The 15,674-nt window shown below is 33.4% G+C and overlaps 9 protein-coding genes across 9 annotated transcripts; 4 read left to right on the top strand and 5 right to left on the bottom strand.

The window, feature by feature from the left end:
- Positions 1-131: 131 nt before the first annotated feature.
- MSD1 (aspartate--tRNA ligase MSD1) lies at positions 132-2,129 on the bottom strand (the record flags this gene model as incomplete). Its single annotated transcript, XM_041551694.1, has 1 exon — positions 132-2,129. One exon carries the CDS (start codon positions 2,127-2,129, stop codon positions 132-134), a length of 1,998 nt encoding a protein of 665 aa, XP_041407628.1.
- A 385-nt stretch (positions 2,130-2,514) lies between these two features.
- On the top strand, positions 2,515-4,431 carry KABA2_07S04400 (uncharacterized protein; the record flags this gene model as incomplete). Its single annotated transcript, XM_041551693.1, has 1 exon — positions 2,515-4,431. One exon carries the CDS (start codon positions 2,515-2,517, stop codon positions 4,429-4,431), a length of 1,917 nt encoding a protein of 638 aa, XP_041407627.1.
- Positions 4,432-4,512: 81 nt separating this feature from the next.
- Positions 4,513-5,316, bottom strand: DPC25 (Dpc25p; the record flags this gene model as incomplete). The annotated part of the gene is made up of 1 exon (XM_041551692.1): positions 4,513-5,316. One exon carries the CDS (start codon positions 5,314-5,316, stop codon positions 4,513-4,515), a length of 804 nt encoding a protein of 267 aa, XP_041407626.1.
- A 478-nt stretch (positions 5,317-5,794) lies between these two features.
- KABA2_07S04356 (uncharacterized protein) lies at positions 5,795-6,331 on the bottom strand (the record flags this gene model as incomplete). Its single annotated transcript, XM_041551691.1, has 1 exon — positions 5,795-6,331. The coding sequence occupies one exon, from the start codon at positions 6,329-6,331 to the stop codon at positions 5,795-5,797; it is 537 nt and encodes a 178-aa protein (XP_041407625.1).
- Positions 6,332-7,164: 833 nt separating this feature from the next.
- ARL1 (Arf family GTPase ARL1) lies at positions 7,165-7,716 on the top strand (the record flags this gene model as incomplete). Its single annotated transcript, XM_041551690.1, has 1 exon — positions 7,165-7,716. One exon carries the CDS (start codon positions 7,165-7,167, stop codon positions 7,714-7,716), a length of 552 nt encoding a protein of 183 aa, XP_041407624.1.
- Positions 7,717-8,236: 520 nt separating this feature from the next.
- CQD1 (Mco76p) lies at positions 8,237-10,231 on the top strand (the record flags this gene model as incomplete). Its single annotated transcript, XM_041551689.1, has 1 exon — positions 8,237-10,231. The coding sequence occupies one exon, from the start codon at positions 8,237-8,239 to the stop codon at positions 10,229-10,231; it is 1,995 nt and encodes a 664-aa protein (XP_041407623.1).
- Positions 10,232-10,310: 79 nt separating this feature from the next.
- On the bottom strand, positions 10,311-11,279 carry CAR1 (arginase; the record flags this gene model as incomplete). Its single annotated transcript, XM_041551688.1, has 1 exon — positions 10,311-11,279. One exon carries the CDS (start codon positions 11,277-11,279, stop codon positions 10,311-10,313), a length of 969 nt encoding a protein of 322 aa, XP_041407622.1.
- Positions 11,280-11,879: 600 nt separating this feature from the next.
- KABA2_07S04268 (uncharacterized protein) lies at positions 11,880-14,021 on the top strand (the record flags this gene model as incomplete). The annotated part of the gene is made up of 1 exon (XM_041551687.1): positions 11,880-14,021. One exon carries the CDS (start codon positions 11,880-11,882, stop codon positions 14,019-14,021), a length of 2,142 nt encoding a protein of 713 aa, XP_041407621.1.
- Positions 14,022-14,435: 414 nt separating this feature from the next.
- Positions 14,436-15,092, bottom strand: RIP1 (ubiquinol--cytochrome-c reductase catalytic subunit RIP1; the record flags this gene model as incomplete). The annotated part of the gene is made up of 1 exon (XM_041551686.1): positions 14,436-15,092. The coding sequence occupies one exon, from the start codon at positions 15,090-15,092 to the stop codon at positions 14,436-14,438; it is 657 nt and encodes a 218-aa protein (XP_041407620.1).
- Between the last annotated feature and the right edge of the window lie 582 nt (positions 15,093-15,674).

The raw sequence follows: 15,674 nt of genomic DNA, 5'->3' as shown, positions 1-15,674 counted from the left end.
GTAAATACGAATATGTATAATGATTTTTTATATACAGATAAAACAGGGAGAGAACTAAAATAATGATTGATATCATCCAAGATATAAGTTCTTACCTGGTTCTTCAGTGGAAAGTAGTTTATCCACAACATTTAATTTGCTTCGCTATTTTTTTTGGAAGGTATATATTGGATATTGTATGGTTTCAACACATCTTGTTCTACAAATGCAGGGCTCTTAACCACTAGATCAACGCCACTCACACTTTTAGGGAAAGCCAGGACGTCTCTTATACTCTCCCTGCCAAATAACATGGCACACATTCTCTCAAACCCAATAGCGAAACCTGCATGAGGCGGAGCACCCATAGCCAGTGCCTCTAATAAATGACCAAATAATTCTTTGGCGTTAGAAATTTTCAAGATATTTTCGAATATAAAATCTTGCAATTCAGGATCGTGCACTCTGGTTGACCCACCACCTAATTCAACACCATTCATTACAAAGTCGTAGTGTTGACCCCTAACCTGTAAAGGATGCTCTCTCAGATTGTCATAATCGTCAAGTTTGACCATAGTGAATGGATGATGGGTAGAACATAGTTTATTCTCGTATTCAGGGTAGTTTGTCATTTTCTTATTTTCTGAGACAACAGGTGAGAATAAAGGAAAATCAACAACCCAAGTGGCAACATCATTTTTAGTTTCGTAGAATAGTTCTTGACCCTTTGGTGTATTAAGTATTAGCTGACGTAATCTACCTAAAGGCGTTGGATTTTCAAATATAGATGAATCTGACTCACGAGACGATCCAAATATAACATCACCTTTTTGTAATCTTAGAGACTTATTTAACAGTATTGGATTTTCAAACGTTGCAACTTCGGAAAATGAGTTGAACCAATTTGTTTGATCTGCATCAGACAAAATTGGAACACCGATCGGTACTCTATTTGAATAATCATCCTTCTGTAATAACCTAGCCCAGTGGTTGTTATAATCTTCTTTTGACTTCACAGCGTTTCTAATAATGATTACTTCAAAAATTGGGAAGTCTAAATTTTGATAACTATGGATATTAAACTCCCGCAAGCTCATAATTTTTAAATTTGGTGCTCTTAAATCAGGTTTGTCAATACCGTATTTGGTCATTGCTTCTTTGTACGTCATCCGATAAATATCGCTTCCTGAATTCACGTCTTTCAACTTGCCAGAATTATTTAGTGTCATCAACTGTTTATTTGAGAGAGGAGCAAATTTGGACCATGTTTCACAAATCAGATTCTGGATCAAGTACATAATATCTTCACCATTAGCAAATCCCATTTCGAGATCTAATTGCGTAAATTCTGGTTGTCTATCTTTCCTCATATCTTCATCTCTAAAACATCTTGCTAATTGAAAATAACGGGTAACTCCTCCTGCGATCAACATTTGTTTATATTGCTGGGGGCTCTGAGTCAAGGCATAGAATTTTCCTGACCTGGTTGGTACCAAAAACTCCCTTGCACCTTCGGGTGTAGGCTTGAACAAGGTTGGAGTTTCAATTTCTACGAAATTTTCCTTATCTAATAAATTTCTAAGAAGTTTAGATACTTCATTCTTTCGTTTTAGTAATAATTGTTGACTTGGTAATCTCAATTGTAAGACTCTATATTCTGGAGGATATATACCGGACAATTTTTGATCCTTCAGTTGAGCAGGTTTTTCATTAGATGAATTAAGGACATTTATATCACTTAATTTAATCTCATATTCTTTAACATTACCATTGCTAGATGCGGCTTTTCTCTTAGCTGAAAGCTTCCCTCTTATTTGTACAACATCCTCAACGTTTCTATACTTTAATAGAGACTCTGAATCAACAAGTTGAATAGTATCACCATTAGTATCACGTAGCGTAGCAAATATTAAATTTTTTCCAATTTTCTTTGGTTTCTTTTCCAACCAGCCATTGATTACAATGTTTGAATTCTCAAAACTGTTCGCATTATTGGTAATTTGTTCAACTGTGTGGGTGTTTTTATCGAATATAAACTTAGTCTTGGTTAATTCTTTATTTGGAAACACGAATGACCCTGAGTGCTGTAATGATTGGATAGACGTATGAAAATTCCTCCCGCTTCGAAGCAATCTTGAATAAGACAACATATTATAGTTAATTGGAATTTATAATGCACCACTTTGGAAAATTGTTGGTCTTTAGACTCTTAGAATATACTTACAATATGCTCCCAACCGTTCTTTCATTCATAATTTATCGGTGCTTTATTTATTATTGCATTTGACTTCATTATGTAAATTGCAATTTTTCCGTATATATTAGCAAAGGAAATAAGGGGGCGTCGCTTTATAATAAGATATATATATAATAATAATAACTCACTCTCGAAGTGAAATATATATATAATTATTAATATAATGTAAAGTTTAACTAAATTATAACATTATATATTTTGTTGAACAGTAACCAACAAGAACGTATTAAAAATTGGCTGTTATAATTAGCAAGGTACAACTATAATAAAGGTACAAAATGAGTTTCCCTGTCGGTATAGATTTTGGTAATATGCATTCTGTCATTGCAGTTGCAAGAAATAATGGTGTAGATGTATTGATCAACGACGTCTCAAACCGTAGTACACCTTCAATTGTGGGGTTTGGAGAAAAACAAAGATATATTGGTGAAGATGGTAAGACTAAGCAGATTTCTAACGTATTGAATACCGTGGATAATTTGCAAACATTACTTGCTTTAAGATTTAATACTCCAGATTTCGATCGTGAGAAAAAGTACATGAATGAAACACTTATTAAGTTTCCTAATGATTTTGTAGGTGTAGAAGTGAATTATGCAGGGAGATTACAACAATTTTCATCAACTCAATTGGTTGCTACGTATTTAAATCATTTGAAAATAATGGCCTTAAATGATATAAAATCAGAGATTAAGGATGTTTGCATTTCCATTCCAGTATGGTATAACGAAGAAAGAAGAGTAGCCTTAATGGATGCATGTAAGATTGCAGGATTAGCTGAGGTTACGTTGGTTGATTGCTTAACAGCTGCCGCTGTGTTTTATGGGTTGACAAAGCCAGATCTACCTGAATTGAAACAAAAGGCAAAAGTTGTCGGTTTCGTTGATAGTGGTCACACTACAACAAGTTTTGCGATAGCTTCCTTCCATCAGGGTAAGGTGAAGATTTTGAGTTCGGATTTCGTAAAAGGTTTAGGAGGTAGAGATTTTGATAGAGCTATTACTGAATATGTAGCGGACCTCTTTATCGAAAAATATAAAATTGACATAAGACAAAATAAAAAGGCCTACTTCAGAGTAATGACTCAAGCAGAAAAATTGAAAAAGGTTTTATCAGTCAACAAATCAGGACAATTAAATATTGAATGTCTGATGAATGACATTGATGTCAGCACGGAGTTAACAAGGGAGAAATTCGAAGAACTGATCACACCAATTGTGGTCAAAAAGTTGGAGCAATGCATTGCTTTAACTTTCAAAAGAGCCCGTGTAGAAAGTTTAGATTCTATTGAATTATTAGGTGGTAGTACTCGTATTCCACTTGTCAAAAACTTGATTGAAGAAAGAACCGGGATTAAGCTATCTTCTACATTAAATCAAGATGAAGCTGCCGTCAAAGGTGCTGCATTGATTGCGGCCAAATATTCATCCACAATAGCTTTAAAGCCAATTAAGTTTAAAAATGTTTTAGCCCAAAATATATCTCTTTATTGGGATAAACCTGTCCCTGGAAGACATAATTCTGTGGAGTTGTTCTCTAAAGTTACACATTATCCCGTTATTAAATCTATTTTCATCGAGGTATCTTCTGATTTTATACTTGCAGCCCATAATGGGAAAAGGCATAATGTGAAGGAAAGTATTTCAGAGATTAATCATAATTTACTGGGATCGTGGAAAATCAGTGGTATTGATCCAAAAAAACATATGGCTAAAAAATCCGAAAAGATTCATGTGGAGTTAATTGTGTCATGTGATGTTTCTAAATTTGTCCATGTCGAAGATGTCTATGTAACTGTAAAGGATTCCAGTAAATCTGATGGTAAAGAAAACGGTCTCCCCAATTATAGGAGAATCGAGCATTTAAATGTCGAAACATTGCCGATTTCTCCTAACCATGCCAACCTTACCAAATGGTCTCAACTTGAAACAGTAATGGTTAAACAAGACCAGCTAGTAAAAGACACTGAAGAAACAAAGAATGAACTTGAATCATCGATATATTCTTTGCGTTCAAAAGTTGAAGGTGTATATTCTGATCTTCTAGATTCTAAAGAAAAACAATATATCTTAAAGTTGGTCGATAACACAGAAAACTGGCTATATGATGACGGTGAAGATGCGACAATAGAAGAATATAACTCAAAATACCAAAAAATTAAGCAGATTATGAACGAAATAAACACAAGGCAATGAATATACGCTATAAGAATATATGAATATGTATTTGTAAGTTTATATGTGATATATAAATATATATATATTTACAAGAACTTTTTACAACTTTTTATTTTTATTGGCATATTCCTCCTCCTGTTTTATTAGTTGAGCAAGTAGAGGATTTGCCTTTCTACGTTTTATTTTATTTTCTTTTGCTAATAGATGTTTTTTTCTTTCGAATTCTGCAAATGCCTTTATATGTACCGGTACTTCATCCCAACCGTCATCCTCATTTTCAAGGAGATCTTTTGTAGAGGTTGATGAATGTAATTGTTGATTTTTAGCTTTAGCCTCTAAAACAGCTTTAGGTAATGGTCCTTCTCTCTTTGGGAACAATGATCTTACTTCAGCTATCGATTTCAGTCTCTTTGTTTCTACTTTTTTATCTAGCATATGTTTCTGGTGTCTTAATGTTTCTGGTACATTTTTCACTGGGATTGCAGTTAAAGGAGGATTCCAATCCGCAGGCCAAATTTCGTTAGTCATGGCGATATCTTCCGCTGCTAATTTTCTTTGTTTGTTCCAATACCTGACATCATCGTTATACATCTCCCAAACGCAGTTAACACACCCTGACATACAGCAGTTATCAGGTTCTTCAGGTTTCATCGGAACATCGACACCAGCGATCTTTTTACTTTGTCCCACTATTATTCTACTTGTTGATCTTGGAGGTTGACCCTTTAATCTTCCACCAAACACAGAGCTCATTCGTTCCTCTTCTGTTTTCGCTATTCCTATTGAGTTTCCTTCAAATAACATAGCTTGTTTTGTGGAATTATGGATCAATCTAGAGGGGATGGAGACGATAAGTGGATTTCGACATAGTTTTGCTATCCGACTATGCATTATATTCAGCATCGTAACGTGTAATCTCTTATACTATTATTAATTTATAAATATGTTTGACTAGTGTTTTACTATTGTAGACAGATATATTTTGGTCACAAGTAAGTTACAGCCTACAGATGATGCATTTATATTATACTTTGATCGTTTCTCCTCTTTTGTTTTATATAAATGTATATGGGTGCATTCCTTTGGTAATTAGAGCTGCCTGCATTACCATGCATGTCCTTGACAGAATTTTGTCGGTCAAAGCGGAGGCAGTTGCAATATATATATAGCGAGAGTCAAGCAATGTGAAAAAGTTGAACTGAGATGAGATGAGCTTGAAATAAAATCCGTTAAGATCAGATCTTACTAATTTGTACGTAACAAGGTCGATGATTGAGATTACTTCGTTTGTTCTCTTTCTCTGACTACCTTTAATTATTGTGTCGTTTATTATTATTATTATTATTATTATTATTATTATAAATTCATGGATTGAATGGTCTCAATTAGATCCATTCTTTATAAAAGTTGAACATTTCTCCATTACATACTTGAGTTCATCAATTTCTCTTTTCATCTTCTTCTCGCTGTATTTTATTGTCTTATACTTTTGTTGAATTTCATTACAAGCTTTCAAGCATAGAGAATAATCACGATTATAATACCATCGATGTATGAATCCCATTAGTAATAATCTATTATGTTTTACTTCTAGATCTAATGTATCCAAGGAGGATTGGAACTTTTCATTAGATGCCAACCAACCTATTGGAGTCACTGTGGGGCCTTTCTCTACGTCATAGAAATGTTGCAATTGTTCTTCATATTGTTCTAGTGATTGACCTTTTCTAATACGTTGTTTCCCTGTAAATTTTTTCACTATCACTTCCCCAGTATTCGAATCCACTGTAATCGGTTTTGTCATAGATTGGTTCGGTATACCACTTTTACCTTTCAATACTACTTCATCTGAGGATTTATTTTGAGTAGATACTTCAGATATTTTTAGATCTTTAAACCCCGCTAATTCCTGTGACATTTCAACGGTCTATCCACAATATTTCCAAGTAAATCTATGCAACGTGGAAATAGCAACTGAAATATTGTACAAAACGATACAATATAGCCTAAGACTCTTTCAAATATTCATTTATATTAAACCGATGAGCTCTTCTCTCACTAAACAAATTCTGTTTTTTTCTTTTCCATTTTTCGTTCTTTCGACTGCTTACAAGATTTCGTTACCCTCACCAACAGTTCAGTTTTTGTTTTTCTGAAAATGATTCGCAACAACAACGCGAGGTACGCTTTCCTAATACGGTAAACGCGGACTGCACAGCAACCGTCGTACAAACAAAATAAATACGATGATGATGATACGATTTGATAGGCAAAAGTGGCGAGAGTGAGAGAGAAAAATGAAGACTGGAGAGGCCACATTCTGATTATAGGAATAATTTGATATTTGGAGAACTGAAATGACCAGTCACCACAGGAAAGAAAATGTAGAGTTAGATCAAATTAACTAAGTTGCTTTAATGAAAAAATAGGAACAAACAGTTGAATACTACTATTTCTTTTTTGTCTAGGTGTGAGGTTACTAACAGTTTGTTCTTTGGCCTAGTACTTTTTGTTTGTTCGTTTATTCAAAGCTATATACGACTCTAAAGATAACAATAATAATAATCATAATAGTTGTAGTAGTAACACCATATCAGCACTATTACTAAGAATCGGTGTTTTTTGGTTATCGTGAATTATACATTTCCCTTTTTTTTCCTCTTCTTTTCATTATACTTTACTTTCTTCTTATAGAAGTCATTTGCATTTATCATTACATCAACACAAAATAATAATTACTATATTTATACAATGGGTAACTATTTCAGTTCTATGTTCGATAGATTATGGGGTGCTAACAAAGAGTTGCGTATCCTGATCCTAGGTCTAGATGGTGCCGGGAAAACTACCATCCTGTACAGATTACAGATTGGAGAAGTCGTCACCACGAAACCTACCATTGGTTTCAATGTCGAGACGTTGAGTTATAAGAATTTGAAATTGAACGTATGGGATCTTGGTGGTCAGACGTCCATTAGACCATACTGGCGTTGTTATTATGCAGACACTGCAGCAGTAATATTTGTAGTGGATTCTACAGATAAAGATCGTATGAGTACTGCATCACAGGAATTACATTTGATGTTACAAGAGGAGGAATTACAGGACGCTGCATTGTTGGTGTTTGCTAATAAGCAGGACCAACCTGGTGCATTGAGTGCCTCTGAAGTTTCGAAAGAATTGAATCTAGTGGAATTGAAGGATAGAAGTTGGTCAATAGTTGCATCGAGTGCTATAAAAGGTGAAGGTATCACCGAAGGTTTAGATTGGTTGATCGATGTTATTAAGGATGAACAACTTTAAGAAAGTTACTCATATATACATATATGTATATATGTATATGCCCTTTATACATGCAACATAAATCGTAATATATAAATAAAAGAAATTTGATGCAAGAAGGAATATCATATTATATAATGCGTGTTTAAAAACATTTATGGAATTTAAGATCACAACTAGCTTTAACTAATCAAAATGAAATTGGGTTATGCAAGAGATAGAGCATATGGTATATTGCACGTATATTATTTATATTATTTATATTATTTATATTATTTATATTATTTATATTATTTATATTATTTATATTATTTATATTATTTTTTGTTAATTATTCTGTACTCTCTGTATTTAGTTCCATCTCTTTAACTGCAGAACCGACTTGCAAAAAAAAAATAAGGGTCCATAAATTATTTTATAACTTTTTGATACACCTCTCTCTACTTTTAAATAAATATTACAAAATTCATATAAATTAAACAGATCCAAAGGAAGACATCGGGAATGGGATGATATTATTACCAATATATGTATTATGAAGATGTTTGTACCGTTTACAATACGTTCATTTAAACACAATTTATCATCTAAATTATTACGGTTATCGTTTAAAAGATATTATTCACCTCTGGTAAGATCATCAAACGCACATTTCCAATTTATAAATCATAGGGTACCGTTCTATTTATTAGGAACTGTAGCTATATCTACTTCATTATATGCGTGGAATTCAAAAATACTAATATCTAATGATCAAAATGATGTTAAATCAGCCAATCGTTTAAAAGGTGACCCTAGAGCAGATACTTACGAGATGGGTTTATATTTAGCATCACAAGAGGAACAGCGAACGAATAGACTCAAGAGGAGAGAGGAAAAATTAAGAAGGACCAAATCAACGTTATATAGATTGGCTTTACAATTGTATTTTGTATTTGATGATCATATATGGACTCCAATTTCAATAACATGTCGTTTCCTAGAAATTTCAATTTTCGTTCTACCTATAATCATTTCGTTCCCTGTAGCATTTTTCCTGTCATCATCAATTAATTCCCAAACATGGTGGTTTACTATGATCAGAATGGCGTTGCAATCATTAGGTCCAAGTTTTATTAAATTAGGACAATGGGCTGCCTCTAGAACAGATCTTTTCCCTGATGAATTTTGTCGGATCCTTGGTGATCTACATAGTAAAGGGAAACCACATTCTTTCAAATTTACTGAGCAAAAATTATGTGAATTGTTTCAAGTAAATTCATTGGATGATGTGTTTGAAAATATCAATAGGACACCTGTTGGGGTTGGCGCAATAGCACAAGTATATATAGTTAAGTTCAATGAATCTTTTATAAAATATACTGATGGGAAACAATGGTTTGCATTAAAGATATTACATCCTAATGTAGCGGACAAAATCTCGAAGGATTTGAAAATCATGAAATTTGGAGCAATGTTGATTAATTCTATACCAACAATGGAATGGCTTTCATTACCAGATGAAGTGAGTCAATTTTCAATATTAATGAACTTGCAACTTGATTTAAGGATTGAATCATTAAATTTGAGGAAGTTTAGAGAAAATTTTGCATATTATCCAAGGATAGAATTCCCAGAGCCTTTATTAAAATTTTCAAATACAAATATCTTGTTTGAAGAATATATAGAGGGTTTACCGATGGAGTCATTTTTAGATGTGAAAAACTTGATTTCTAATGTGTCTCTTTCTAAGAAAGTTAGTGATCCCTTTGTTGATGCATTTTTGAAGATGTTGATATTAGATGATTTTATTCATTCTGATTTACATCCAGGAAACGTTTTGATTAAATTTGTTAAAATGGATAACTTCCAAAAGAGAGTAATCTCTACAGATAATGAAAACGCAGATGTCGTAATTGAATTAAAGCAATTATACGATGAAGATAAAGAAAAATACGTGAATTACTTGAAATCGATATTAGCATCGTACACACCACAAATTTATTTTATAGATGCAGGTCTGGTAACAGAATTGAACGATTTAGATAGAGTTAATTTTATAGACCTCTTCAAATCCTTGGTGAAATTTGATGGATATAGAGCTGGTGAATTGATGATTGAAAGGTCAAGAACACCTGAGACTGCGACCAATGGTGAAGAATTTGCTCAAAAAGTTGAAAAATTGGTCTCCACAATAAGGAACCAAACATTCACATTGGGAACAGTTTCAGTAGGAAACTTACTTGATCAAATGCTTTCAATGGTGCGAGTCCATCATGTCAGAATGGAGGCTGACTTTGTATCTGTAGTTGTGGCCATTCTGTTATTGGAGGGTATTGGCAGACAACTGGATCCAAATCTAGATTTATTTGATAGTTCAGTGCCAATACTGAGGGAATATGCAATGACTCGTGAACGTAGCAGTCTATTAAATGGTACTAACACATTCACTATGATGGCATTGTGGTTAGGTTTGGAATTAAGACAATGGATGAACCTGTCTGTTAAACAGATTAAGTACCTCATTAAAACAGACCAATTGTGTCCAAATTATTAATGGAAAAAAGAAACATCATTTCGTTACATATAGATATGTATATAGGTATAAATATTCTTAATTAAAATAAAAAATAGCATTATAGAAGAGTTTCCCCTAAGGCACATCTAGCAATAGCACAACCAGCAGATATGGTGTTAGTGACATGAATATCGTCAACAGCAAGGTTTGGATTACATTCCACAATGTCCAATCCAACCAAATCACCAGTTTCCGCCAATCTTTCAACTAAAAATAAACTTTCTCTTAGAGTTAGACCACCTCTAACTGGGGTGCCTGTAGCAGGAACAAAAAGTGGATCGACAGCATCGACATCATAAGAACACATAACTGGACCATTACCATTTGGGTGAATTGCTTTCAAAGCCATTTCAATGACATTGTTAATTCCGTATTTATCCACATGATACATGGAAAATGCAGCAATACCAAGGTCCTTAATAATTTTCTTTTCAGCTGCATCAACATCTCTTAGGCCTATGTAAGCTATCTTGTTTGGTTTTAAGGTACCTGGGCACCATTTTAATGCTGTTGGCGTATCTTCTGGTTTATTTAATCCCATTAAAAATGATACAGGACAACCATGTAAATTACCTGAATCAGTACTCTCCAAAGTATTGATATCTGCATGAGCATCAATCCATAATAAACCTGCATCAGGATATTTTTCAATGACTGCAGATACAGTACCTATTGCAATAGAATGATCACCACCTAAAGTTAATGGGAAACGATCTTGAGAAAGGACTTCTTTTACACTATCATGAATTTTCTTACTGACTTCACCAACCAAATTTGGTCTCTTTGCATTCTTGTAGAAATCTGTTCCAGTATGTACTTTCAATTTTTCCATAATTTCCATTTCATCAATTGGCGATTCGACCTTGGTATTCCAACCAAGGTCTTTCAAATCATTCTCGAGCCCATTTTTCAAAAAATATCTAGGACCTTTCTCGACACCTCCTTTACCTTGACCACCACAGAATGGTGCACATACAATAGACAATTTTTTGTCTTCGAAATATTTGAAGGTTTGTTTTTCGGTCATTGTTATACTGATGTTTATTATTAAATTTTATTATTGTACACTAAAACTTATGTATATATTTAAGTTGTAGTAAACTATTGGTTCATATTTTAATCATAATAAAAAATTATTGAAGTAGGAGATACTCAAACCGACAACAAATTTTGCAAATACATGGTTGTTTATCTTGTCCTTTATATATCTTTCTTAACCGCTGTCCATTGCACTTAACTGTTCCTAATCAATTCCTTTTATTTCCCCTCTCTGCTTCAACTAATAAAATTGTTAAGAAAACGACGCATTGTTTCGTTATCATCAAGAAAAGAGTCGCTCACTGTCAAATAAACTATTTGTTAATGGCAGTGAATCGCGAATAGCGGAAGGATGCGCAATTTCGTTAAGTGAAAGTGTTGGCGCCGTACGATATCTGAAGACGGAAAGGACAGCAGCGAACGTGACAACAAAGTTGCGTCACAAATTGGAATGATCTGATAGAAGTTTATAACTTTAAACTAGTAGTTTAGTTTAACAGAATTAGAAATTACTTTGTTTTCTTTTATATCGATGTTAACTCTTTTACAAATTTGAAAGTTCAAGAGCATTGAGGTTTACCTACTTTAAATGCCCAAAAATATTATACTCTGTTTTGATGGAACCAAAGAGAATTTCGGTCCACAGCCTTATACAAACGTACTGAAAATATATAGATTACTGGATACAACTAATCAAGTTTGCTATTATCAACCTGGGGTTGGTACTGCCACCACATTTGATTCTATCGATGATCTTCAACGTTATTTGACACTATCGACTTTGAAAAATACTATGGATGCCATGTTTGCGTTCTGTCTCGATGATCACATCACTTCTGTGTACCTCTATTTAATGCATCATTACAAACCTGGTGACAACATATATATGTTTGGATTTTCTCGTGGTGCATTTATTGGAAGAGTTCTTGCAGGAATGATTGAACGGGTCGGCCTACTAAATGAAGGTTTGGATGATATGGTTGGTATGGCATGGAGAATATATGAATCCTGGGAATACGCCGAACAACCAAGTCCTACAAGTTATACGACAACTTTAATTCAAGAATTTAAAATGATTTTTAGTCGTGAATATGAAATCAAAATACATTTCCAAGGGTTTTTTGATTCAGTTAATTCTGTTGGTTTCTTCAGAGAACGATTATTCCCATGTACTCAAAGAAGTAATATTGTACAACATGTTAGACATGCGTTATCTATCGATGAAAGAAGAGGTAAATTTAAACAAGTTTGTTTTACACCAAATCCTTACCAACCTGAAATGTTTTCTTTGCGAAATAAAACACTTAATAAAAAGGAAAATGATATGATATATAGTGTTTATTCTACATTATCAACCAATAGATCACAGGACGGTATAAATAACAACGGTGATGTTATCCAGGAGAAGTTATCACCTGAATGCAAATTGTATAACCCAATTATTGATTATACAATTCATCGATATGTCGGATTAACTAGAGGTTTATCTAGTTGTAAAACTTCTAGTATTGCTGTGTTAGGGGGAAGAATAATTAAACCAAAGACAGATAGAAAGGAATTATTATGTAGCACAAGCGAACGTTTAATAAAAACAGTGGATTCATTTTTAGAATTAACTAACCCATATGCAAACAGCTATACCTACTGTTCGAGAGATAATGTAGAAGGTACATTCAAATTGAATAGAAGTATGTCGTACTCAATGTCAGACATGGCTTCTTTTAACGAAATACCTACTTCAATGACATCAACACAGACACTGACTCCAGATTTACAAGAAAAATGGTTCCCTGGAGACCATTGTGATATTGGCGGTGGATGGACACCAGATTGTAGAAGTCATAATTTTTTATCTAATGTTTCGTTGAGATGGATGATAGCAGAGGCGATTAAAAATGGTGTAAAATTTAAGCCAGGCGTCATTGGGAAGTTTGCCAAAAAATATACTTCTTTAGGATCAATATGTTGTTCTGCTCATGACTACTTAAATTTTGAAACTTGTAAATATTGTAAGACAGGACAAGAACATCATATAAAGCAACAAGAATTGTTAATTAATAATCTTCATACTAACCACAATTTCGTACAATTGCAAAGTGATGATACTTTTGATGTAGTTGACCGGTTGTGGACAACTGAGTCTCCCAAAGATAGTGAAGTTGATAGCTGTTCAAACGTAAGAGTTCATGACGTTTTTAACTCTAATTGTACTCATATCAAGAAATTTTTAAGCTTATTTTGGTGGCTGGTAGAATTATTACCAATAGGATTAAAGATAGAATCTCAGGATGGGAAATGGAGAAACATATATATTCCAAATTTAGGGAGAGGGCGTTGTATTCCTTGCTATGCAGACATGCATTGGTCAGTTTATTGGAGATTGAAATTTCATAGTGATTATCGACCAACAAATTTACCATCTTATGTATACGATATTATGAGCCATAGAAATCTGAGTAATTCTAATAGTATTGTAAGTTTCCAATTAAGATGGGGTTCTTCTAGGTATAGACAAGAAACTACTGATGAAGAAAACGCCACAACCAAATTTTGTAATGTGTCACCGAATAATTCAGACAATATGGTTTTAAGTGATATTGAAAACTTCAATGTTTTGGGAGACATTAATTACCATCGAGCAGTTGAAGAAATTATAACTTGGGAGAACAATAATTGGTTAACAATACCTGATGACCTAAGAATATTACTCGAAGAAGATCCTGAACTTTAGAAACTTTACATATAACAAAATTCAATAAGGGAAATAAGGAAAATTAAGTTTATTTGTGTTTTTTTACTGTGAATAAATAAATATGGAATAAATATACAGAAAGTAATTAAATATTTTTATATAATAATAAATAGAAAAGAAAATAAATAAATAAAAGAGGGAAAAAAAAATTTATCAATACGGTAAAAAGAAATACCTGTAGATAACATTCTTAATATTTTCTATTCATTGTACTCATTTATTTATTGATCTTTTCTTTCTCTCTTTATTTTACTTGTTTTTATTTTTGGCAGGGAATATATATTTATGATTGTTATTTGAATGGGGGAGGGGGGGGAGATGGTAATGGTATGAAATTAAAAGAAGAAGTCAAAACTTTATAACATTATTTTTTTTTATTATTATTCTATTTCATTAACCGACGACAACCTTATCTTCAGCAAATTCGTATTTTGGAATTTCTAAATTCAAAGGAGCTGGACCCTTTCTGATTCTACCTGAGATATCGTAATGAGAACCATGACAAGGACAGAACCAACCACCAAAGTCACCGGATTCACCGATTGGGACACAACCTAAATGAGTACAGATACCTAACATAATTAACCATTCTGGGTTCTGAACTCTATCAGCATCTGTTTGAGGGTCCTTCAAAGCAGACATGTCTACTTCGTTAGCCTCTTGAATCTCATGAGGAGTTCTGTGTCTAATAAACACAGGCTTACCTTGCCATTTAACAACGACATTCTTACCTAGTGGGATATTGGCCAAACTAACTTCAACTTTAGCCATGGCTAAAACATCAGCGGAGGCAGACATGGAAGATAAAAATGTTTCCACGGTAGATTTGGCACCTGCAGAAGATAGTAGACCCATAGAACCGACCATGAAGTAAGAGAATACTCTTGATTTGTCCATGTTTCTATCTTTCTTCAAAACATCGTCAAAGTCAGGTGTACGGTAGGTAGATTTATTTATTAGTTGGGTGGTAGATAATTTAGCACATGTGATGGCTACTGGTTTGGCCAGAGTCCTTACAGTAATTGGTGATCTTATTAGATTCGATAGCATTATGTTTGTGATTAAGGGTGTTTTATTTTTTAAAAAAAAATGTAAGAGTTTATTTTGCAGAAAGAATAAATAAATAAATTCAAATAATATAAAAGGGATATCTTCTCTTTCTTGTATAACCTGAAGTTCAAAATAATCAAAGTTTTAAAAATTCTCCTTTAATGATAAGAAAAAGAGATATGTTTTATAGTTTCCTGTTTACTATAACCGAATAAGATAGCAACTAAGGAAGAAGACCAGTAATCGTATGGTATCTGTAAAATTAGAGTATCTATATATATATGCATATCTGTTTGTATGCATTATTTGAAAGTCCATGGTATCACCGAAAAATGCAGTTCAAAGGGGAGAAAATTGTCAGCCGAAGATTTTTCATTGAAAAAAATGAATTTTCGGGTCATGTGACCAGAATCGTTTTGTGCAATATAGTGTGGTGTGTGGGTTGGAGGGCAGACTCTGTTCTGATTGGTTGATGCAGGGGTGGGCGGGTTGTTTCCCAATGTGACAACATGATAGAAACGAGGCAAAAAATCGCAAAGGAAGGATGTTGATTCTAAAAGGAACGTGAAGTTTATGAAAATA

The sequence above is a fragment of the Maudiozyma barnettii genome, assembly GCF_903064755.1.
Source record: "Maudiozyma barnettii strain CLIB 1767 genome assembly, contig: KABA2_07, whole genome shotgun sequence".
Taxonomy (NCBI): Eukaryota; Fungi; Ascomycota; class Saccharomycetes; order Saccharomycetales; family Saccharomycetaceae; genus Maudiozyma; species Maudiozyma barnettii.
This window is presented reverse-complemented; position numbering and strand designations above follow the sequence as displayed.